This window comes from Orcinus orca, chromosome 7 (assembly GCF_937001465.1).
Source record: "Orcinus orca chromosome 7, mOrcOrc1.1, whole genome shotgun sequence".
NCBI classification, from domain to species: domain Eukaryota; kingdom Metazoa; phylum Chordata; class Mammalia; order Artiodactyla; family Delphinidae; genus Orcinus; species Orcinus orca.
The window spans coordinates 81,984,712-82,008,364 of record NC_064565.1 but is presented as its reverse complement, the minus strand read 5'-3'; the positions used below and the strand labels follow the sequence as shown (position 1 = coordinate 82,008,364).

Genomic DNA, 23,653 nt, shown 5'->3' with positions numbered 1-23,653 from the left:
CCAACTCTATTTAAGTGAGGAGGTAACATTTGAGCAAGCTCCTGAAAAAGGGTTTAGTGAGTTTCATTCCTATGGGAAGGAAATAGAACTTGTCCTCAGTAGTATATTTCAACTCTGTTGAACATGTCTCAAAATTTTCTGTCTTGCTATTTTAAAATTTAATTGCATCAGCAAATGAATATGTGAAGGAGAGGAGGATGCCATTTCTGAAGGAGAAGGAATAGCTGTAAAAGGGATGGTAGGGAAGTCTCCTTCTTAATTGCTCTGAGGAAGCTGTGCCCAGTGAAATTGAGGGCCACAGGTGTTTGATGGCCTTTGTTGTCTTGTGACCTCAGTCTATAGAAGTTGTTTCTGACAATCATCAGTTGACAGTAGAATAATAGGTTTTATTTTGACAGCAGAAGATTATTGCATGGTTAAGCTTTAACAAACACTCATAAAGTCTTTTTATCTGGGAAGCTTAAACTTAATTCCTTGCCTTGTAGCACTAATGCTTTGTGCTTGTTTGTCTCTCACAGCTTCGTAGAAAGCCAACCTCAGAGAGGCAGACGGGATGGCTAGCTCAGCCCGGGAGCACCTGCTTTTTGTGAGGCGTCGAAATCCCCAGATGCGGTACACACTGAGTCCAGAGAACCTCCAGAGCCTGGCCGCCCAGAGCTCCATGCCCGAGAATATGACTCTACAGCGGGCCAACAGCGACACCGATCTGGTGACTTCTGAGAGCCGCTCCAGCCTGACTGCCAGCATGTATGAGTACACGCTGGGGCAAGCTCAGAACCTCATCATCTTCTGGGACATTAAAGAGGAGGTGGACCCCAGTGATTGGATTGGACTTTATCACATAGGTGAGTCAAATGAACTGGACTTGCTTGTGACTTGATCATACATTTCACTCTGACATTATATTATTCTGTGTTTTCTCCTGGGAAGAAATTCACACACATAATTTAAAGCAGCCAGATCCTAGGCACTTTTTCTTCTTCTTTGGGGTGGGGGCGGGGGGCAGTCAACAATTATAAATACCTTTTGCTGATATAAATACTGTGGTTATATCTCTACCTTAATTAAATGTCAGAACCTGCAGTATTTTCTTTTTAAAACTTCACTTTGCCCTTGATCAATAACCGCATTTGGAAAGAGGTGGCTATTAACATTTACTAGTATTTTTAAACCGATGAAAAGGATGTTTAGACTTAGATAACTGATATGAAAAAATGTGCTCTTTCAGAAGGTTGAATTACATTAAGAACAACTTGTAGTCTAAAGTATTTTTTTATTTCAAAATTCCTTGATGTGTCCTAGATCAATTAGGTAAAGAAAGTGTCATATTCTCCTAACAAATGACTTAGAAATAGGTTACTATTTGTTTTAATGAAAGTGTCCTAGCTCTGTTTAGCTGATTTGCATGTTATTCATAGGTGAGTGCACGATGAGTAGCACATTCCAGAAAATATAAGTATCTACTTTAATTGAAAGCAAAAATCAAAAAAAAAAAAGGGTGCTTCCCTGGTGGCACAATGGTTAAGAATCTGCCTGCTAATGCAGCGGACACAGGTTCAATCCCTGGTCCGGGAAGATCCCACATGCCGTGGAGCAACTAAGCCCGTGCGCCACAACTACTGAGCCTGCGCTCCAGAGCTCGTTAGCCACAACTACTGAGCCCATGTGCTGCAACTACTGAAGCCCGTGTGCCTAGAGCCTGTGCTCCACAACAAGAGTTTATCTTATTCCCAAGTGACCAAAGTCACAAAATCTTGGTGTTCTTATATTTCACTTTCTAGAGAATAGGCCAGAGTCCTAAATCTGGAATTAGTCCAAAGATATAGCTAGGAAAATAGAATTAGGAAATAAATCTCTTTTGAAAAGTGCTATTCTTCTTCAGTTTATTTCAAGCTGTTTCTGTACCTTTCTTACGTATCCTCATTGTATTTTTGCTTCCCTATATGAAATGTGTTTCTTTTTTTCCCTTTTGGCTACTTTCAACACTTTTTTCTTTATCTTGGTTTTCAGCAGTGTGTCTATTATGTACCTAGGTGTGATTTTCTTTTTATTTATCCTGGTTGTGATTCCTTGAGTTTTTTAAGTAAATGTTTTTAATGAAAACTGTGAAAATTTTGGCCATTATATTTTCAGATATTTTTTCTATCTATTTTCACTTTCTTCTTGTTTTTCTGAGACTTCAGTTACACATTCGTTACATCATTTCATATTGTTCTACAAGATCCTGAGGCTCTGGTTAATTGTTCTTTAATCTCTTTGGTATTCAAATTCAACCATTTCTACTTACCTATCTTCAAGTTTACTAACTTTTTCTTTTTTTATCTTCATTCTCCTGTCAGGCCCATCCAATGGATTTTAAAATTTCAGTTATTTGACTTTTCATTGATAGAATATGGATTTCTCTTTTTATAGTTTTAATTACTCTTATGAGAGTCCCTATGTCTTAAGTCTGTCAGACCATATCTTTGTTCAGGTCTTTGAATTGATTTGAATACAGCTGCTTTAAATTCTCTGCTAAATCCAGTATCTCTGGGGGTCATCTAAGGGTCCGTTTTTATTGTCTGTTTTTCTCTTGACCATGAGTCCCATTTTCCTGTTTCTTTGTATATTCAGCAATGTTTTACTTTACACTGGACATTGAGGATTCTGTACTGTAGAAATCCTGAGTTCTGTGGCATACTTTTTATTTTAATGTTAATTTTTATTCTAGTTGGCATATTTATTTCCTTGAGCTTACTATGTATGATGTAACACTTGGTTAGAATGGATCTATGGAAAGCCCAGTGTAGTTATGCAGCACTTCTAGCTTGATGGCATTCAGCCTTCAAGTTTGGTCTCCGCTATGGACTTTGTTAGGGCTTGGTTTGGGGCTTTGTTAGAGTAGGTCTACTAGGCTTTACTCTAGGACTTTGTGCTTATTCCTAAGTAGTGGCATTTCTGATGTCTTAGCTGCATGCCTGGAATGTTAACCATTCTCTCTGGCTCAGCTGTAACTCCAGTGTTCTCCAGCACTGCTTGACTTCTTTAACTCCACTACACTCTCAGTCCTGTAGCAGCTGCTCTCTGGAAAGAAGCCTTGGTAGTCTTGCCCTGCACATGTGCAGCCCAGACCTTAGCCAAGGGCTTATGGGGGATCCCCATGTGGACTTCTGGCCTTCATCCCCCCGTAGTTCTTTCCTTTCCAGTGCCTTGCCTGGAGATTCTAGTCACTTCAGTTGACCCAAACTCTGATTGATGCCTCCTTAGCCCATCAGAACTGCCAGGAAATTGTCCCCCAGCTGAGATCTGGGTGGTCGTGGAGTCAACTTATAAGTTTCCCTTCACTTTGGGATTTTAATCTATTGTGCAATGTCAGAAAACCACTGCCTTCTAGTTTTACAGTTGCTTCATTAGGAAGGCAAGTCTGGAACTAATTACTGCAACATGGCCTGAAGCAGAAATTTCTCTCCTGCTTTTGATTTAGGGTAGACAGTAAGAGGTTCCACTTAATTTCTGCATCTAGCCATTTCCAGAGAACTCTGAATAAATAATAAATGATAATTTGAGTCCCATATGTTTGTCTCCTTCTTAGTGTATTTTCTAATAGTTTTAGATCCCTAGCATGGAAAAGGTGTGAGGAATTGGCACCCTCAGACCTCTTAAGGGGTTGGGATGAACGCAGAGACTAGAATTCAGAAATAAAAGTATCATGTAGGTGGAATGAGGTATGTGGTATTTTCAGGCATGCTGTTGGTTTTAACAGGTCTTCCACAGTTAATGGCTTTAAAAGGCACAGGTCCTAACATCTAGAACATTAAGGATGGCTCATTTATGTAGTTGCAGAACCACAGCTGTGTTTAAAAGAAAGATTGGCTATCTGGGACCTCAAAGTGAGTGACAGGGACCTTGGTTTAAGCAGAGATATCCATTTTTTTCCTGGGGCTAGGATGGACTGTTCTGACCTCTGGACTGGAGACAGCCTCACTTCTGTGGGGACTTTGCCATCCCATGCAGTGAGGGACGGGTGACAGCACTGTGGTCTTTAGCTGGCAGCCATCTCCTGATCCCTTCTTCCTTATGGGGTCGGGGGGTGGGCAGCAAGCCCTTGATCTCAGGGCAGGCAGGCCCTCTCCAGACTCAGGAAGGGTCTAAACTGATGTGGTAGTCCAACTAGTGAGTAGTCAGGGAGTACACATGTGACCCAGTTCTGGCCAGTGATATGTAAGGGAAAGACTTTGGGGAAACTTCCTTTTCTAATGAAAAACCAGAGCCTCATGAAGAGAGTCTTTAAACCTCCCTTTCTCTTGTACTTGGGACTCTGGTGAAAGGATGTGATATCTTGAGTTGTGGCATCCATGTAGCAACCATAAGTTATCAATCAAGAAAATTAAAAGCCAAGAATTACAGAGAAGAAAGAGCTTGGACTGGAACTCCAAAGTTCTTGCTATGTATGAAAAAAAAATCTTCACCTCTGTTTAAGTCATCATTAGTGAGGCTTTCTTGTACCAGCGGTTATTTCTAACTGAGTCACTGGGGTGGCTGTTATGATGAGAAAGGGGAAAGGAGGAACACAACTGCTTTTAAAGGCAGGATGAAGAGTGAGTGGGCTACTTCCATAGTTACTGCTTCAGGGTGAGGGCTTGGGCTGCTTTAATATAGGTAAAAACCACTCAGTTGTTTTTAAAAGAAGTAACAAAAAATTGACGTAAAAAATTTGAACACTGTAACTCCAAGCCATGCAGAAATTTACAAGAATTTAATGAATCAATGACGTGATGGGAAGAATCTTTCAAATGAGCAGTTAATAATTTGAAAACGTACAAAACAATTTTCTTGGGCCCTATGAAGGGAAGATAGGTGAGATGATGCATTTAGAGAAGACCTGAAAGAAAAGAGGAAATGCAGGGCTAAGGTGGGGAAAAGAATGTTGGGGTCCAAGTTACGTCCTAAATTTAAGGCTGTTATGACTAAAGAGGAATATGCATAATAAGTTCTCTCTCAGGCTCTGTGAAATAGGTTTCATCGAAGCACATATAGCGGGAATAGCTTCAGGTTTCTATATCTCTTAGTAGGAAGCAGCCACTCCTCTTCAGCTGTGTTCTGAGAAGCTGGACTGTTTCCTAGCAATGTCTAGTTTTATTTGTGGAACTGAGAGATGGTCTCTATAGAAATAAGTCCCAAAGGGGAAGGATTTGGGTGGAACATAGGCCTGGAGAGGTGTGGCTTATTGGCACACTCCGCATTTTGATCGCATTTCTCTTGGCTTACATTTTCTTCCTACCTAGAAGTGTGATTTGTTTTTGTTTCGCTAACTGCTAATAACATTTTGCACTGTACAGCTTGTTCCAGATGACTTTTAGCACTACTAATCTGGAGGGAAAACATATCCTTCTGGATCAGAAACATACATCTTTCTTTAGGCAGTTTAGCAATGTAGAGATCCTATTGGGAATATAAAGAAAAAAAGTTTGAAAATATCAGAACACCATTTGGGGAAACTTTGAGTGTGAACATCGTTCTTAAAGCAGAAGCTAATTATATTTTCTCCTTCCAGAAAGTCTCATATACACCCTGAGATTTCCAGAGATGATCACAATGTACCTATAGCCCCAAATCTCCAAATTACAACAATTAATGCCTTGCAGATGGTTTCCAGAAATCACTAGGTTTATAATTTAGTGTTGGTATCTAAAATTAGAATCGACCCCTCACAAATTTAATAGTGCTACTCATTGCCTCCTCCTAAGCTGTCTAAATAAAAAGAACCAAATGCTTATCTTGTGCAAGAACCCTTAGGGTACTCAACACAAACAGCTTTCCACGAAAAATCAAGTGGACACTTTTTAAAGTGGAGGCAGAAAATATTAAATTTGTTTCAGGCTCACTATCTAATTCCCCTTAACCTTTAATCTTGTGCTCATTTTTCTGGCTCTTCAAAAGAGAAACACTTCAAGAAGCTTAATTTGCCATTTCTTATGTGCAGGCAACTTCAGGTACCTGAACAGAACTGGGAAAATGCACATTATGAAAATTAGAAGTTTACACTGTGCTGTACACCTGTGCTTCTCACAGTGCTGGTCTCTGAACTGTTTGTTACTGATCTGTAACTCGATAAGAAACATTCTCCAGAATGTAAATCAGTGTAACAGCTTCCTTCATTGAGAAAATCTTGCTATTAAAAGATCATCTAAACTAAATAAAGTGCTTATTGATGTAGGTATTTCATATTTTGGATCAAGGTTCTTATCTTGTCATCGACCGGTAACAGATAAATAATTTATCAGCATTGTCTGGACCGTCCTTTGAGTATACCTCTCAGTTCTGTGCATTGATTTTGTCTTCAAAGATAGATGGCAGAACAATTGTACTTTGACCCTGTCTTAAAAAAATCCTGGCTTATGTATTATGACATTTTTCATACTTCTTTGCATTTGGATGGTAAAATGAAGTTGCAGTAGTTATCCAAGGCATTGGGATCATGTATTTTTGAGCTCCAAATTTAAGCTGATGTTTTATAGATTAAAAACTGAGGTCCAGAATGGTGATACCATTCAGTTACTTGGAGTCAGTCAAGGCTGGGACTTAAGAGTCCTGTGTCCCAGTCTTCATGTTTTCCCCTCTGTGTTGAAAAATATAGTCCAGTGGTTTTCAACCTTTAGTTATTTTCTCAGCACTTTCTTGGTTTTTGCAATATTGGGATTATCACTTGTGCTATTAATCTTTTTCTTTAAACCATCTGATTAAAAGAAAGCAAACTGGTTATGTACCCTGACCTTGTTCTAAGCAGTAAGGTCTGGGAAAGGCTTGCTGTGTTAGCTATGTTTCTTCCTAACATACATTAACAGTTAGTAATAACTGTGTCTATGGGCCACCCAGGATTGTCACACGCAGCACACTTTGAGAAATTCTGAGGTTATCAGTGATTAAGAGGACAGGCTCTAGAGTCAGACAGACTAGTAAATTCAGATCTACTTACTAGCTGGGGAGAATTATGTAATCTTTTTAAACCTCAGGTTTCTCATCTTAAAAAAAAAAAAAAAGACTAAGGAAAGTGCCAGTATCATGAGAATTAAATGAGATAATGCACGCAGTGCTCTTAGCAAGGTACCTGGGCTCATTGTAAGGGCCTGCTGATTGTAAACTGTCATCCTTATGTTGGCTACTGTAAATAATAATGAAATCCTCTCCTTAGTAGTCTAAAGCAGCAGCACGAATTTACCCACTGAGTGAGTCCATAAGAAGGGATTTCCAGATTAAAGTGGCATACTAGCTTACTTCTGCTTACAGAAAACAAAATCCATTCTTTTGAAATTGAGCTCTAGGAATTATACAAAGCACTTAAAATATGAATGCTAAATAATGCAGTGTTCTAAGATGAATATTATGTAGGTTCTAAACCAGCGTGCTTTCCAAGGTGATAGGAAAGCTGCCGTTTAATCTGAAATTCAGTCAAATGGAACAAATAATTTATGTGTTAGGTATTTAGTTTCCAGAACAGCTGTCAAAAACAGTTAAGAGTATTTGTTCTTAAACTCTTTTTTGGGGTATTTTTACATGATTACTGCCAAAGAAGTGTTGTTTTAGCTCATGTCTTTAAATTAAAAAAAAAAAATTATCTTAGAAAATAGTAGCTTTGGAAATGAAATTATTTTTTGGAACAACTTAACTCTAAATTACTTTTTGTTACCTTGTTGTGTTAGGATAGGTCAGATTATGCTACAGTAATTAACTACTCCTGAGTCCTTAGTGGCTTAACAGACAAAAGATGATTTATTACTAATGCTATGTATCCAACATGGGGGCTTGCTTTGTACTGTCTTTTAGGGACTCAGGCTTACCACCTCTTGGTTTTTGCCATACTGGATTATTAAAGTCTCAACCATCTTGTCATTACACCATCTGGAACATAGGGCCTCTTTGGGCAGGTGTCAAGGGAAGAGAGAGCTGGAGACTTTTATACCAGCTCTTAAATGCTTTGTCCCCAAAGTGGCACATTTCATTTCTGCTCAGAGTCCGTCGTTCAGCACTAGTCTCGTGATCTGCCTAACTGCATGGGGACTGGGAAATGGGGAGAAGCCCTTGGCTATTTGGTGAGAGTCGGTATCTCTGCCATAGTAGATGTGTCTTGCTAACAACGTCTGGTCTTTCATAGTCGCTGCAAGAATAGATGCTGGAGGTGAGAAAGTGTCATACTTTGGGATATACTTTGCAAGGTGTTCAGAAGACTGAATGAGAGGACACATCTAGGGCAGGACCAAGGATAATACCCAACATTATGGATGCACAATAGCAGTTACTGGAATCTGAATTCACAGCATTGCATTGGTGTCCCAGATGATCGTGGATCTTCCTTTATTATGCATGCTGAAGATTTGGTTCACAGAGGAGTCCATGAGTTCAAAATGGTAATGGAACACTTCCCTGGACATGACGTAGGTTTCAAAAAATTGTATAGCTCAGTGTACTGAAGACACTTTAGTATATTTTATCCCCTAACATACTGGTTGAAAGCAATACTTGAAACAGGCATTCTTCTCTCCATAGAGTGACATGGTTTTTATTTTCTAGCCAGTTATTCTCTAAATACTACTTGATTTTCCCCCCATGCTGATTTGTGTCACTTTTCCCTAAAGGAGGCTTACGTAGGTGCCATAATTATTAAATGTTAAATAATTGTAAATATTTTGTGAAAATACCATGGCCTGAGGTTTACAAATGTTTCATTCTGATATAACCCATTACTGAGTACAAAATAATCCTTACCACACATGCTAATTTTGTAATGTTTGTTTTAATTGGCTTTTCATAACTTTCCTAAGGACTAAATAGTGGGCACATCAATAAAGAAAGAACATTTATAATGCCATCTTTTTATCCTGATATCTCTCTTAAAGTCAGTTTGTCTGTCATCAGTTGTCCTATCAGCTTCCTTTTGGTTAGTTTTTGCTTGATGTATGTTTTCCCACCAATTCACTTTCAGCCATTCTTTGACTGCTTCAGATATACCTGCTGTAAATCATCTATAGCTTCATGATTTTTATCCAGTCTGTGTGACCATCTTTTAAAATTGGTGCATTTAGTGTTTTTACATTTGGTATTATTTTTTCATATATTTGAATTTATTTCTACATCTTATTTTGTTTTCTATATATTGCCTGCTTTTTCATAGGTATTTTTTTCTTCTACTCTTATGCCTTCAGTTGAAATGATGAGTTTCCTTAACTCATTCCTACCTCCTGCTTTCTTCTTCAATCTGTTTGCTTGGCAGTTGAACATTCTAGTTCTAGTCTGTTAGTGGTCACCCTAAAATACAGGTCATGTATAATTAACAAAGGTTTTAATGAACCAATATATTTAAGCACCTCTCAAACTGTACAAGGATCTTAGGAGAGATTCACTACAATCACTTCCTTCCCCATCTTCTTTTTTATTGTTGACATTTAATTCCATCCTGTTTTAAACCCTTTCTTCCATATTGTCTTTATTATTATTGTGTTTTTTTCATAGACAGGAATTGTTCTGGTTATATATTTTGCATAACAAACCACCACAAAACTTAGTGGCTTAAAGCAACAATTTATTGAGTGAGTAAATAATTTAAGGATGAAAAGAAAAGACATCTGAATCAGCAAAAGTAGAGTACATGGGGTTTGACTTTCTTGCAACACACACACACACACACACACACACACACACACACACACACACACACACACACCACCCCCGAAGTTGCATTCTAAAATAAATGGAAGCAAGTAGGAGGAGTTTAAATTTTAACTTCAAACCGTTGTTGATTTACCAAATCAAATCATTCTTTTTTCTGGTTAATGTAGGTAATGATAAAAGATGTCAGGTATGTCTGAAATCTTCTCTTCATTTTCTCCAGTGAGTTTTCCCCTTTATGGGCTCTCACACAATCTCTATTTCATTTTGTACCATTTGTTTGTATCTTTAGTTTAAACCAGGCTTATCCTGGCAGTCTTTGAGTTATAGAGCTGTGATAACTATCAAAGTCATTATATTAATTTCTGTCAGTTGTTTCCTACAATCTGAATGACATTGTTGGATTTTTGAATGACTACAGACTCACTTCACTTCATATGGACTTCAGAGAAACTGTATAGAACAACTCATCTTCAGTCTGCTTTAAGTTGTGAGTGCCAGAGTGTTGTAACACAGTTTTAATGGTGACATTAAGGAATTCTTCCTCTGAGTTCTTGTAGTTCGACCTTCTGTGTGTATTTTTTATTTCAACTGTGAATTGCAAACTCTCAATGTATGCATGCTCATTGAGAAAAACTGATTTGTATTTTTTATTTCAGTTATGAATTGCAAACTCCTAGTGTTTATCTACTCATTGAGAAAACCTGATTTTTTCTTTTCTTACATCAAAATTTATAAAACGACAAGTAAATATGATAGATGGTCATATTTGCTCAATTTACTGTAGTTCATAAAATCATTATGAGAACCACACTAATACCTTAATTACAAACAAACTTGAACTGGGTTAAGTCTCGTGGATCCATCAACTCAGCATCAGGAATAGTGTGGATAAGAGGATGGTTTTGGAATTGGGGTGTGAGACAGACATGGATTTAGATTCTGACTCTGTCACTTAGTTGGTGCTTGGGAGTTTTTTAACCATTCTGAGCCTCCGTTTCTTCATACACAAAGTGGGAACAATACCAACTTTACACAATTGCGAGGAAGATGGAACAAGCTAACACTTGTGATATGTATACAGGGGAATTGTTTCGTAGGAGGTAGCTGCCACATCAACTTCAAACATCTCTTGAGAGCCTCCTATTTGTCTGCCACTAGGCAATAGGATACAACATGGATCAGCTCAGAGTTTAGTGGGGTGCATGATGCAGTGTGTTCAGAACAACGTTACAGAGGCCATGAGAGCATGGTGGGGGAACAGTTTAATGCTTGAGGTGGATTCGGGAATGGGAAGGGTATAGAACGGGCTTCACCAAGAAGGTAAAAGAGTCATTCTATGAGGCGGGAATTGCACATGCAGATGCAGTCTTTCCCATGAAGGGCTTCATGTGCAATGTTTGAAGATTGCGCCTCTGTCCCCATCCCCTTTCTTCCTGGCTGACTTCTGTGTATCCTTTTAGACAGGATTCAGAAGCCACCCACTCTGTCATGCACCCCGCCATCTGTTTCAAGCAATCAGTCCGTTTTCCTGCTCCCTTAGAAACTTTTTCACATCACTGTTTCAGTGCTGATTGCACTGTGTTGTAATTTATCTTCTTCCACATTTGTCTCTTCAGTTGCACTCTTAACTCTTTAACTGTGTCCTGTTCATGCAGTGTCCCGAGCAGCTTTCAGTGCCGCATTATTCATGCAGATCAATCAATTTCATTAAAGAATAGGCTTTAGGCTAGAGCAGTTATGACACAAAAGTAAATACTTTTTTATTGAAGATTATTTCATGTTATGTTTCTTTTTTTATTGAAGTATAGTTGATGTTAATATTATATAAATTACAGTTGTACAATATAGTGATTCACAAGTTTTAAAGGTTATACTCCATTTATAGTTATTATAAAATATTGGCTATAATTCCTGAGCTGTACAATATATCCTTGTAGCTTATTTAATACATAATAGTTTGTACCTCTTAATTCTCTATCCCTATATTGCCCCTCCCCCCTTCGTTCTCCCCGCTGGTAACCACTAATTTGTTCTCTATATGTGTGAGTCTGCTTCTTTTTTATTATATTCACTAGTTTGTTGTATTTTTTGGACTCTACATATAAGTGCTACCATACAGTATTTTTCTTTCTCTGTCTGACTTATTTCACTTAGCATAATATCCTCCAAGTCCATTGATTTTGTTACAAATGGTAAATTTTCATTCTTTTTTATGGCTGAGTAGTATTCCATTGTGTGTGTGTGCACGTGTGCGCACACACACAAACACACATCTTCTTTATCCAGTCATCTGTTGATGGACATTTAGGTTGCTTCCATATCTTGGCAATTGTAAATAATGCTGCTGTGAACATTAGGGTGCATGTATCTTTTAGAATTAGTGTTTATATACCCAGGAGTGGGACTGCTGGATCATAGATTAGTTCTATTTTTAGTTTTTTGAGGACCCTCCTTACTGTTTTCCATAGTGGCTGCACCAGTTTACATTCGTACCAACAGTGTAGGAGGGTTCCCTTTTCTCTACATCCTCACCAGCATTTGTTATTGTGTTCTTTTTTTCATGTCCATATTTTTTTTTAATTGGGGTATAGTTGTTTTACAATGTTGTGTTAGTTTCTACTGTACAGCTAAGTGAAGTAGAGTTCCCTGTGCTATACAGCAGGTTCTTATTAGTTATCTATTTTATACATATTAGTATATATATGTCAATCCCAATCTTCCAATTCATCCCATTCCCCCACCCCCCATTGGGTTCTTTTTGTTGATAGCCATTCTAACAAATGTGAGGTGTGTGAAGTGATATCTCATTATGGTTTTGATTTGCATTTCTCTGATGACAGTGATGTTGAGCATCTTTTCATGTGCCTGTTGGCCATCTATGTAGTTTTCTCTTAATGATTTTATTCAAAAGATTATTTTTGGTATTCATTCATTCATTTGTTCATGCAACAATATTAGGAGTTTACCCTGTACCAGGCATCTGAAAGAATTTAAAAAATATCTATATTTAATAAAGTGCTGTCATTCTAGGGTTTTTCCCAATTATTATACAATATGTTGGCCTTTAGAGTCCTGTTTCCTTAGGCCATGGATTCTATCTTTTTTTTTGTGTGTGTGTGTGTGTGGTACGTGGGCCTCTCACTGTTGTGGCCTCTCCTGTTGCGGAGCACAGGCTCCGGACGCGCAGGCTCAGCGGCCATGGCTCACGGGCCCAGCCGCTCCGCAGCATGCGGGATCTTCCTGGATCGGGGCACGAACCCGTGTCCCCTGCATTGGCAGGCGGACTCTCAACCACTGCACCACCAGGGAAGCCCCATGGATTCTATCTTTGATATAGAAAGCATTGGACTTTCCTGGTGGCCCAGTGGTTAAGAATCTGCCTGCCAATGCAAGGGACACAGGTTCGAGCCCTGGTCCAGGAAGATCTCACATGCCATAGAGCAACTAAGCCCATGTGCCACAACTACTGAGCCTGTGCTCTAGAGCCTGAGTGCTGCAACTACTGAGCCCATGAGCCACAACTACTGAGCCCGTGAGCCACAACTACTGAGCCCGTGAGCCACAACTACTGAACCCGTGAGCCACAACTACTGAAGCCCACACGCCTAGAGCCTGTGCTCTTCAGCAAGAGAAGCCACTGCAATGAGAAGCCCATGCACTGTAACCAAGAGTAGCCCCCGCTCCCCGTGCGCAGCAATGAAGACCCAAAGCAGCCAAATTTAAAAAAAGAAAAAAATATATAGAAAGCACTGTATGTTTAAATAGAAATAAATTTGCTCCCTGAACTCACTGTTACTGCTTTAAACGCTCACTTTATTGGCCTTTCTTGGTCTCTTGTTTTCAAAAATATGCATCTGCTACTCTAAGCACTCTTGGATGTTTTCCCGAAGGCTGTGAGTTTGACATGGAGAATATCTGTAGTGTTTTTGTCATTCAGAAATATATAACTATTACAGTTCTAGTATGAACAAGTGCTATTATGTGATTATTGATGGATCAAGGAATGATCATCCTTTTACTCTACAAAAATAAGAACAGTTTTTTAGACTATAGTTATAGCATTAAGGTGTAATATAGAAGCAAATAGGTTACTGAAAGACTAACCTAAAAAAATCTTGAAACTCCCAACTGCGAATTTACATTACTAATAGGATTCTAAATATTTAGTGTGTATCTTTTTAAAGCATCCAAATAGATTTTTTTCTTTAAGTGTAAGTCTGTGGCATATTTTTGACATGATAAAACATTTCATGTGAAAAGGGGAGCCTGAAGAATTCAGTGAACATCTGGAGGAGGTTAAATTCTTAGTTTGGGGCTGTGTAACAGCCATTTTTTTCTCTGTTCACTTTAACTGCCAAAACCTGTCATTCTGGGGGCTTCCCTGGTGGTGCAGTGGTTGAGAATCTGCCTGCCAATGCAGGGGACACGGGTTCGAGCCCTGGTCTGGGAAGATCGCACATGCCGCGGAGCAACTGGGCCCATGAGCCACAATTACTGAGCCTGCGCGTCTGGAGCCTGTGCTCTGCAACAAGAGAGGCCGCGATAGTGAGAGGCCCGCGCACCGCGATGAAGAGTGGCCCCCTGCTTGCCGCAACTAGAGAAAGCCCTCGCACAGAAACAAAGACCCAACACAGCCATAAATAAAAAACAAAACAAAACAAAAAAAACCCCTGTCATTCCTGAGCCATTTCAAAGGGATAAACAAGGTGAACTGTGCTTTGCACATGACCCACTGTAACTGCTGATTTAAGCAAGGTTATAGGTCAGCATATGTCAGCTAACTTAGAGTTTTGTGGCCCATCATTTGCCTGAATGGAGTGCTACGCAACTAACGAAATTTCTTTTAGAAATTATTATTATTACTTGTTGGTCTTTCTAACTACGGCAATAATGCTAAGTTAAGCAGCCACATTATCATCTTCACATTGTGTGGGTGCTAATGACAGAACCCCAGAATTCCTCATTCTAAGTAAGTTTCACTCAAATGTAAGGAAACCTTGTTACTTATTTAAGGAAATGCTGGTAGTGAAGTACTGTGGGGTTTTTTTGTCATTTGGAATCATTAAAATATATTATTCATCTATTGAAGTTTATTTTGAAAGATAGTGTCGTAGAGGTTTTAGATTTAGAAAAGAAATTAGTGATCATTTACTTCACTGACCTCATTTTACAAATGAGAGGCTGAGGGCCCAGATGGATTAAGTAATGTACCCATGGTTACTCAGTGAAATAGTCAGAAAAAATAGTGTCTATAGGAATTTCCTCCACAGTGGAGTTGCTTTTTAAAGGAAGTTAGGTGCTAAAGTCAATTCCTGCAGGTGATTTTTGAGTGTAGTCGAAATTACCCTGAAAAAAGAAGGCAATGCAATTTAACAATGAGTTGAGTGCAGCTATAGCTTTTCTTCCATTATTGGAACAGACTCCTGTCTTAGCTTGAGTGCCAGAGAAGAAGTTGGCTTGTGTTTAGGGGCTGTTTTTATATCAAAAAACCTATCATTTTAAACTAAAATTCCACTCAGCCTGGTGGGATGCTTGGAAGAACTGCACATTTCATGCTCCCCCAGGGGCGTGCGCTCAGGGTCTGGCGTGGTTCCCACTGTTCTTAGATTGTTCTCTTTCTCAGTCTTTCTGCTTGTCCCTAGTAAGCCTTTCGGTTACACCGGAGTTTGTTAAATGGGTATTTGCTGTGCCTCCTTTGAAAATCAATTCATCTTTGAAGATTCTGTAGTGTATGCTGAGTTAGTTCCTTTAAAGTAAGCTCATAGAAATTTATTTTATAAATCAGTTTTTACTAGTTTTTATACCACTGTCTAAAATACCCCCCAACCCAATACTTATTGTCACTTTGAGCAATACTTCAGTGAAAGAGTTCCATTTATTTATTTGCATTTTCCCCAATATTTTTATTAGAAAACTATCAAAAATACAGAAAATTTTGAAAGAATTGTACAGTGAACACACACATATACACATTACCTATATTATACAATGAACATCTTGTTATATTTATTTCATCACATATCTATCCATTGATCAATCTATCTTATTTTTGGATGCATTTCAAAGTAAATTGCAAACATCAGTGTACACTTCACTACTAAATACTACAGTATGCATTTTTACCTAGAGTTTAACATTTGTTTATGGTTCTTGAAAGAGTTCCATTTAAACCATCACATTTTTTCTGGTGACTTCTTATCAGATACACAGAGATATATATTGTTCTGTTACTTCTTGTGCTTCCTTTGCAGTGGAGCACCCCATTCCTTGGGATTTTAAATCCACAGGGCCGAGTGTATATACAAGCTCTGAGCATAAGAAAGGCTGAGAGGATCTAATATGATTGCTTAGATCCTATTAAATTCCTTTGCCATAAAATTTCAAGCCTACTCATCTTTCTCTAAACTGTAACTGATGTAATTTACTGTTTTCTAAAGGCAGACGTGACCAGCACCCAAAAGTGTCCATGAGCTGAAATATTTCAACAGAATTTCTTTAATATCTCTATTAAGAAAAGGATAAGGGGCTTCCCTGGTGGTGCAGTGGTTGAGAGTCTGCCTGCCAATGCAGGGGACACGGGTTCGTGCCCCGGTCCGGGAAGATCCCACATGCAGCGGAGCGGCTAGGCCCGTGAACCATGGCTGCTGAGCCTGCACGTCCGGAGCCTGTGCTCTGCAACGGGAGAGGCCACAACAGTGAGAGGCCCGCGTACCGCAAAAAAAAAAAAAAAAAAAAAAAAGAAAAGGATAGGAAGAAAAAATGACATATATAGAGGATTATTTATAAGCGGTTACAATAGAGTCTCTCTTCCCCTACTATTTACCAAAACTGTGCACTTCAAGTCGACAATACTCTTAAAAGTCAGACACTAGGCCTTTCTTTGGTCCACACCCTCTGCCTTAACGTGCTGTCCACTGCCCCCAGTTTTTGAGGCTGTTTCTTCATTGGATGTGACACTGTCCCATCTCCCCCAGTTTTCTGGCCATTCATTCTTTTCCTCTTTGCTGAAACTCCCCCCCTTTTCACCCTTATCCTCTAAGTATTCTTCAGGCTTCATTATGAACTCTCTTCTTTTTAACCTCTCGCCTTGAACAATTTCATTCACTGCCAGTCTAAGCAGAAAGCTTATTTTCATCAAGGGTGACTGGAGCCATCTCTTCCTGGCTCATGAGAGCCAGTTCTGCACATCTCTTCTCAATTCCTCATGTAAGTAGCATGAAGGCAGCTGTGCAATAAGAGCATTTATACCACAAAAAGGGGCAAACATTACAAATCAGGGCTTCCTCCCACTCACCCAGAGCTGGTTTACCAGCACACCACTAACTAGCCCCAACCTCTGCTGAAAGTTCCCGAGATCATGTCTCTCTGAATATCCTACGCATTTCTCAAACTCAGCCTGTTCAAAACAAATTGACTGACATGCCACACCAGTTCTTCTTCATTTCCCTGTTTTAGTTAGTGGAAATGCTTTTTTTGTTTTTAGTTTCTCAGGCTTGACAACCTTGCCCAAGGTGTTGACTTCTACCCCCTCCCTCAACCTGCACATCTAATCTGCTACTCAGCGATGTAAGTTTTAAGTTAGCAGTGATTCTTGGCACTGTCACCTCTTGATTCTCATTTTGTTTAGGTCTTTTTTTGTTAGCTACAGAAGTAATGTCGTCAGTCTAACATGCTCTAGTCCGGTCCATGTTCCACAGTATTGCCAAACATTTAATAAATGTAAGTTTATTTATTTATTTATTTATTTATTTTAAGCAGAGGTCTTCTTAGAAGCCCATATGATTTAAATTTATTTATTTATGGCTGTGTTGGGTCTTCGTTTCTGTGAGAGGGCTTCCTCCAGTTGTGGAGAGCAGGGGCCACTCTTCATCGCGGTGCGTGGGCCTCTCACTGTCGCGGCCTCTCTTGTTGCGGAGCACAGGCTCCAGACGCGCAGGCTCAGTAATTGTGGCTCATGGGCCCAGTTGCTCCGCAGCATGTGGGATCTTCCCAGACCAGGGCTCGAACCCGTGTACCCTTCATTGGCAGGCAGATTCTCAACCACTGCGCCACCAGGGAAGCCCCTGTAAGTTTATTTTTGCCAGGCATTAGACTAGGTGCTTTACACATCTTACCTCATTTAATTCTTAAAACAACCTTATGGCGTAGTGTATCAGTTAGGATTTGTCAGCGACTGAAAAGAACCAAGCAAACCTAGCCCTTCCCTGGGCCAGTAACTGTGGCCCAGAGAATGGCGTATGCAAATTATCCTCCAAACCAACCAGGTTCTGCCTGGAGGTGTGTGTGTGGGGGGGGTGGTGCTATACAAGCTACACTGCGGAGAATGAGGAGAGAGATGGATGCTGTGTAGTGCAACAAGTGTCTAATTTAGGCAGTTGTTAGTATCCTCATTTTATAGCCAAAGTAATAGACCAAGAATTTAATTCAAGGTATTTTCAATTAAGATACGGAGGAGTTGAAATTTTCCTGACTTTGTAGCTTATGCTCTGTCTATTATCCTTTGTCATAAACCTCCCAACTCACGTAACAGAGGCTAGAGATCATGTGTTTAGGCTACAAAGTTGGGTAGACATGTAGTTAAATCTCTGCTTTGCCACTTGCTTCCTGTGTGATGTTGAGCAGGTTACTTACCCTCTCTGATAACAGTAGCAATCTCATAGGAAATAATAAAATCCTCAGTAGGATTTACATGCATACATCCTCAGTAGGATTTACATGCATACATGTAAAGTGCTGGGCACAGGACTTGTTTTAATAAGAGTATAGGAGGTATCGACTGTGATGATGATGATGATGATGATTAAACTGCATATTTGAGCCAGGCAAAGAGCATTTTCTGTTTCCATTTGCTGTACTGCCAAGTACATCCCATTACTTTTGGATAAAGTATTTGTTGAGTTAAAAAATAAAACTAAACACTATATGTAAGAAATATGATGATGGAAATTGTACTTCAGTTGATGAATAGCATCATTAGTGTTCAAGGATGTTAATATGGAAATCGTTCTGGGTCAGTGTCAGCTGAGGCCCCCAGGTGAAAGATGACAACCGCGTCTACATTTCAAAGTGAGACGCTTGATCACCCAAGCAGCACTTGGGAAGGAGGTGGTCCAGAATCACTCTCATGACCCTTTCCTGGCCACCCAGGTGCTCAGAGTTGTTGATTTGATGGAGGGTTTCTTTGGGGGCACTGTCCATGTGCTGTGGGAAGCCTGTTCTTTCTGTCACACACAGACTTGTCAGAGAGATGTAAGGTGCTTCCCTCCACCTCAAATCAAGTGAGAGGGATGTCAGGGGAACTGCTCTGAGAGGCTCACAAGTGTCCTCTGCAGTGTGAGGGACACGGTGGAATGGTCACAGTCTGACTCTCTCCTGAGGGCTCTAGAGGTAATAAGCTTTGGCTGGACCTCCAAGTGAGGAGGGCTTGCTAGCAGTGGCCTGCACGGCCTGAGTTGTTGGCACAAGAATGCATGTTTCTTGTGGACCAGGGGTGGGATCTGCCCACGACAGAGCTGGTGTGGGGTCATTGTCACACCTGCTCAAGGGACTACCTGGAGAGGCTGCTGTCTCCCAGGGGCCACCCAAAGGGGTGAGACAGAAGACCTTGGCAGAAAGAGTCCCAGTGCGCTCCCGGACTCCCAGCATCTCTGGTGGGCAGAGGGCTGTAAGTGACCACGTCAGGGAAATTGCAGGTGAGAATCCCCAGAATGGGGTATGTCTCCAGAACCCAGGAAGGTCCCCTGGGGAGAGAGAGACACCCCAAGCTTGCAGAGTACGGGCACCAGATTGTGGCCATGCCAGCTCAGTCAGACCTTCTCTCCCTCCTGATCTCTCCTCCTTCCACCCCACTGTTACCCTGAGAGAGTCAGAAACTGGTGGGAAATAATCCATGTGGTGGAGTCCGGCCACGTCTCCTTTTCTCTCGGAAGGCTTTCTGCAGACCTAAGTGAAGACAGGAGAGAAGATGTCATTGTAACCGAAGCTTGAAGTTTTGTCTCTGACACAGGACCAGACATTTTATTTGCAGAAGTGAACTTTTTTGTGACTTGATGTGACCAAAGGACTTTTCATTATCTCAGAATGACCAGAAAAGTGAAGGGCCCTGCTTTCATTCCATCCAATGGTGGGCAAAGAAGTAGTCCCCCAGAGCAGATTAGGACAAACAGCAGGGTTGTAGAATAGGGTTAAGTCGTACTCAGTGAGTCCTGCTTGCTCAATGTAATAGTTCACTGAATACCCAGTTATTAAATTTATATGGAAAAATATGGGCTTAAACAGGGTCTTTGGAATTTGAGGCGGAGGAGACAGTTGAGATTTGTTTTGCTTGATTTTCAAGTTGCAAATTGTGATGTTACAAGACTGGAGGTTACAGGGATGTTATAGGCATGGTTTTAGTCTTAGCCTCAGAGGTGAAATTGAGCTGACTGGGACCAGGCAAAGTGGGATCAAAAACTGTACTGTTGGGGAAAATGCCTTTCTCTGATCTCTTGCTTCTAAGTCAAGCTGACTGACAGCTGTGCTCCAGTCCCCCAGAGAGAACCACTTTTGAAGAAAGTGGTTCTTCAAAAGACCCTCATGCATGTGGCATCAGGTTCTGAACTATTTGTGGAAAAGCAAAGCATTTCACTCAAGAGCAGCGAAAGAAGAGAAAATCAGGGGACCGTGTTCTCTGTGCTTTTGATGACATTGGTGGGATACAGCTGGATGCGGAGGTGAAGTGCAGAGCAATGATCATCGCCAACGACAACAAACAAAAAGCTGAGGCGGGTCTGCCTCAGCCCTTGAGGCATAAAGTGCAGGGTGACTGAAGTGAGGCCACCTGTCTCTCCGAACAGCCTCTGTGTTCCTATAGGGACCAGCACGAACTGACAGGCCAAGAGAAGCGAGAGGTGGTGTGGGCCGTCAGTGTAGCGATGGTAAACCTCAAAGGATCCCATCTCCCTCAAAGGGAGAGCTCCAAATCAGAGAGTGAAAAAGAAGGCAGGATTAAGGTTGTAAGGTTTCAGTCTTCCCTCCAATTTATCCATGATACTGTGTTTACAGTGCTTTTATATTTAGAGAGTCCTTTCAGGAACATTTCATGTAATTGTTATAGCAACGAACCACCTTATTAACTATGCCACCTGTTGGTGGCAACTAGATGAGGAAACTCGACAGGTTAAGTTGCTTACCCAAGGTTAGATAGACGGTAACAAAATTTGATCAAAGTTGTCTTGTAATTTCCTAATTTGGAGAGCTCTCTCCAGTGTACCAGCCTTTACTGCTGTGTTAACAACTGCGGTGAGAGGATTTCAGATGATTTTTGGACAGTTTTAAAAAATTTAATAGTGATGTGTTTATTTTTAAGGTTGCCTTCTATTTTTGGCAAAGATACTGGTTTTCAATTAACAGACTAGGATAATCTTGTTTAAGTGAAAGAGTAGAAATTAAAAAGCACCAAGTAAATAGTGCTACTGAGATGTGACAGTAATTGTGATGGGGGTCAGTGCACATGTATGTTTAGGAACTACTAGCCTAAAGACTTTTGCCCCAAACACAGAGCTTATAATTCGATTACATTCTCTGAATGTTATTCTTGAATTGTCTCATGTGGCTCAGTCCCAACTTCACAATTAGATTATAATCTCTTTTTGGACAGGGACTTGTGTCTTTTACTGTGTCTTTTATAATATAGATGTTATGGATTGAATTATGTCCCCCTACAATTTGTATGCTGAGGTCCTAACCGTAGTACTTTAGAATGTGACCTTATTTAGACAGAGGGTCTTTATAGAGGTAATCAAGTTAAAAATGAGGTCATTAGAATAGACCTTAATCCAATATGACTGTTGTCCTTATGAAAAGGAGAAATTTGGATAAAGACGTGCCATTCAGGGAGAATGCCATATAAATATGCAGATAGCATCTGCAAGCCAAGGAGAGAGGCCTGGAGCAGATCCTTCCCTCACAGTGCTCAGAAGGAAATAGTTCTGTCCACACCTTGATTTCGGGCTTCTAGCCTCCAAACTGTGAGACAATAAACTTCAGTTTAAAATACCCAATTTGTGGTACTTTGTTATGGCAGCCCTAGGAAATGAATACAGTAGGTATTTGCTTAAATACTGAGAATGTAACTAAATAAGAATTCTTAAACTGAAAAACATGATCTTCTTCCAGTGCAATTCTGATCAAACTCATGAGTTTTGAATTTAAAATGCCTGTTCAGGGGGCTTCCCTGGTGGCGCAGTGGTTGAGAGTCCGCCTGCCGATGCAGGGGACACGAGTTCGTGCCCCTGTCCGGGAATATCACACATGCCGCGGAGTGGCTGGGCCTGTGAGCCATGGCCGCTGAGCCTGTGCGTCCAGAGCCTGTGCTCCGCAACGGGAGAGGCCACAACAGTGAGAGGCCCGCGTACCGCAAAAAAAAAAAAAAAAAAGCCTGTTCGGGAGCTTTAAGGCCTTCTCAGGCTGCCCCTTCTCTCTCTTTCTACTTCAACAGTGTCCCCCCAACCCCAGTCCTGCCACAGCACCGCCATAGCCTGAGCTTGGGCACCCTCTGGTGTGTCTCCTTTTATGTGAGGTCCCCTAGATGTCTGGACTCCGCCACCCTGCATCAGGTAAAGGGCTGTCCTCCTTTCCACAAACCTTAGTACTGAACCTGGATTGCTTTTTTTTAAACTTCCAGTGCTTTGTAGTTTTTTTTTTTTTTTTTTTTTTTTACTTCTTCTGGCCAGAAAAAAAATTGTTATCCTTAGAAGTGGTAGCACCCACTAAAAAGAGCACTATTTGAATTCACCACAGAGCCTGGCCCTTAATTAAAAGATGCTGCTGCCTCCAGCTGAGCTGTTGCCTTGTATGGCATTTGAAGCTCCAGAGTCTGTATTTATCTGGATGGGCTGCTGTTATCATAGCTCTCAGCATCCTGTATCTTTACCATTTGTGGGTGTGTGTCTTCTGCTGTATTCTGTGAGTTTGCAGACTGGCCATCTCTTAATCATGTTTGGATCCCCAGTTCCTAGTACCAAATTCAAATTCAATATGAGTTTGTTGAATCAATGAGCATTTTAAAAGGAAAACTGAGATTCAGTGTCCTATAGATTGTATTTTAATTTGCCATACAATTGAATTCAGTGATATGTTGCACCTGAAATGTTCTTCTAGTCTTTATTTTATTTTATTTTTTCAATAAATTTATTTTATTCATTTTATTTTTGGCTGCATTGGGTCTTCGTTGCTGCATGCAGGCTTTCTCTAGCTGCAGTGAGCAGGGGCTACTCTTAGTTGCAGTGCGAGGGCTTCTCATTGCGGTGGCTTCTCTTGTGGAGCACGGGCTCTAGGCGTGTGGGCTTCAGTAGTTGTGGCACGTGGGCTCAGTAGTTGTGGCTCGCAGGTTCTAGAGCGCAGGCTCGGTAGTTGTGGCGCAGGCTCTAGGGCGCGCGGGTTTCAGTAGTTGTGGCTTGCAGGCTCTAGGGTGCAGGCTCAGTAGTTGTGGCACATGGACTCAGTTGCTCCGCGGCATGTGGGATCTTCCCGGACCAGGGCTCGAACCCATGTCTCCTGAATTGGCAGGCGGATTCTTAACCACTGCGCCACCAGGGAAGCCCTCTTCTAGTCTTTAGATTCAGAATATTGTTGATTTAGAGAATGTTTTTAGTTCTGGACTGGATTCCCAAGATATTTTGGCTCCTATATTTCTAGGGAGCTTTAGGCAATGTTTTCAATGCTTTAGGTAGTTATCTGGACCTAAACACAGCAGATGGACTTAAATAATTCCCTGCCTTTTCCCATAATCTCTTAAAAATCTATTTCTATGATTTAGATTGGATATATACAATCATTTTCTAGAATCTGTACTAAGTTTAAACCACTCTATTTTTAAGTTCTGTTCTCTGTGACTGAATGTTAAAAAAATATATGGCTGTCAGCACACTGACAAATTGGTCCTCTTGGATGATATTATATTTCTCATCACTTTTAGGATGATGTCCAAATTGTACTGTTGCTATTTACCAATTAAATATTTCTACCC

The 23,653-nt window shown here is 40.5% G+C and overlaps 1 protein-coding gene across 10 annotated transcripts in view; it reads left to right on the top strand.

Moving 5' to 3' along the window:
* Window positions 1–23,653, top strand: part of HECW2 (HECT, C2 and WW domain containing E3 ubiquitin protein ligase 2) — a 433,118-nt gene that overhangs the window by 165,913 nt on the left and 243,552 nt on the right. For all 10 annotated transcript variants that reach the window (XR_007478335.1, XM_049712124.1, XM_049712122.1 and 7 more), the window contains exon 2: window positions 519–845. Coding sequence is in view for 9 of the 10 variants with exons in the window: in XM_049712124.1 (XP_049568081.1) it covers window positions 554–845 (292 nt within the window). In the remaining variant the exon portion in view is untranslated. The remainder of the gene's footprint in view (window positions 1–518; window positions 846–23,653) is intronic.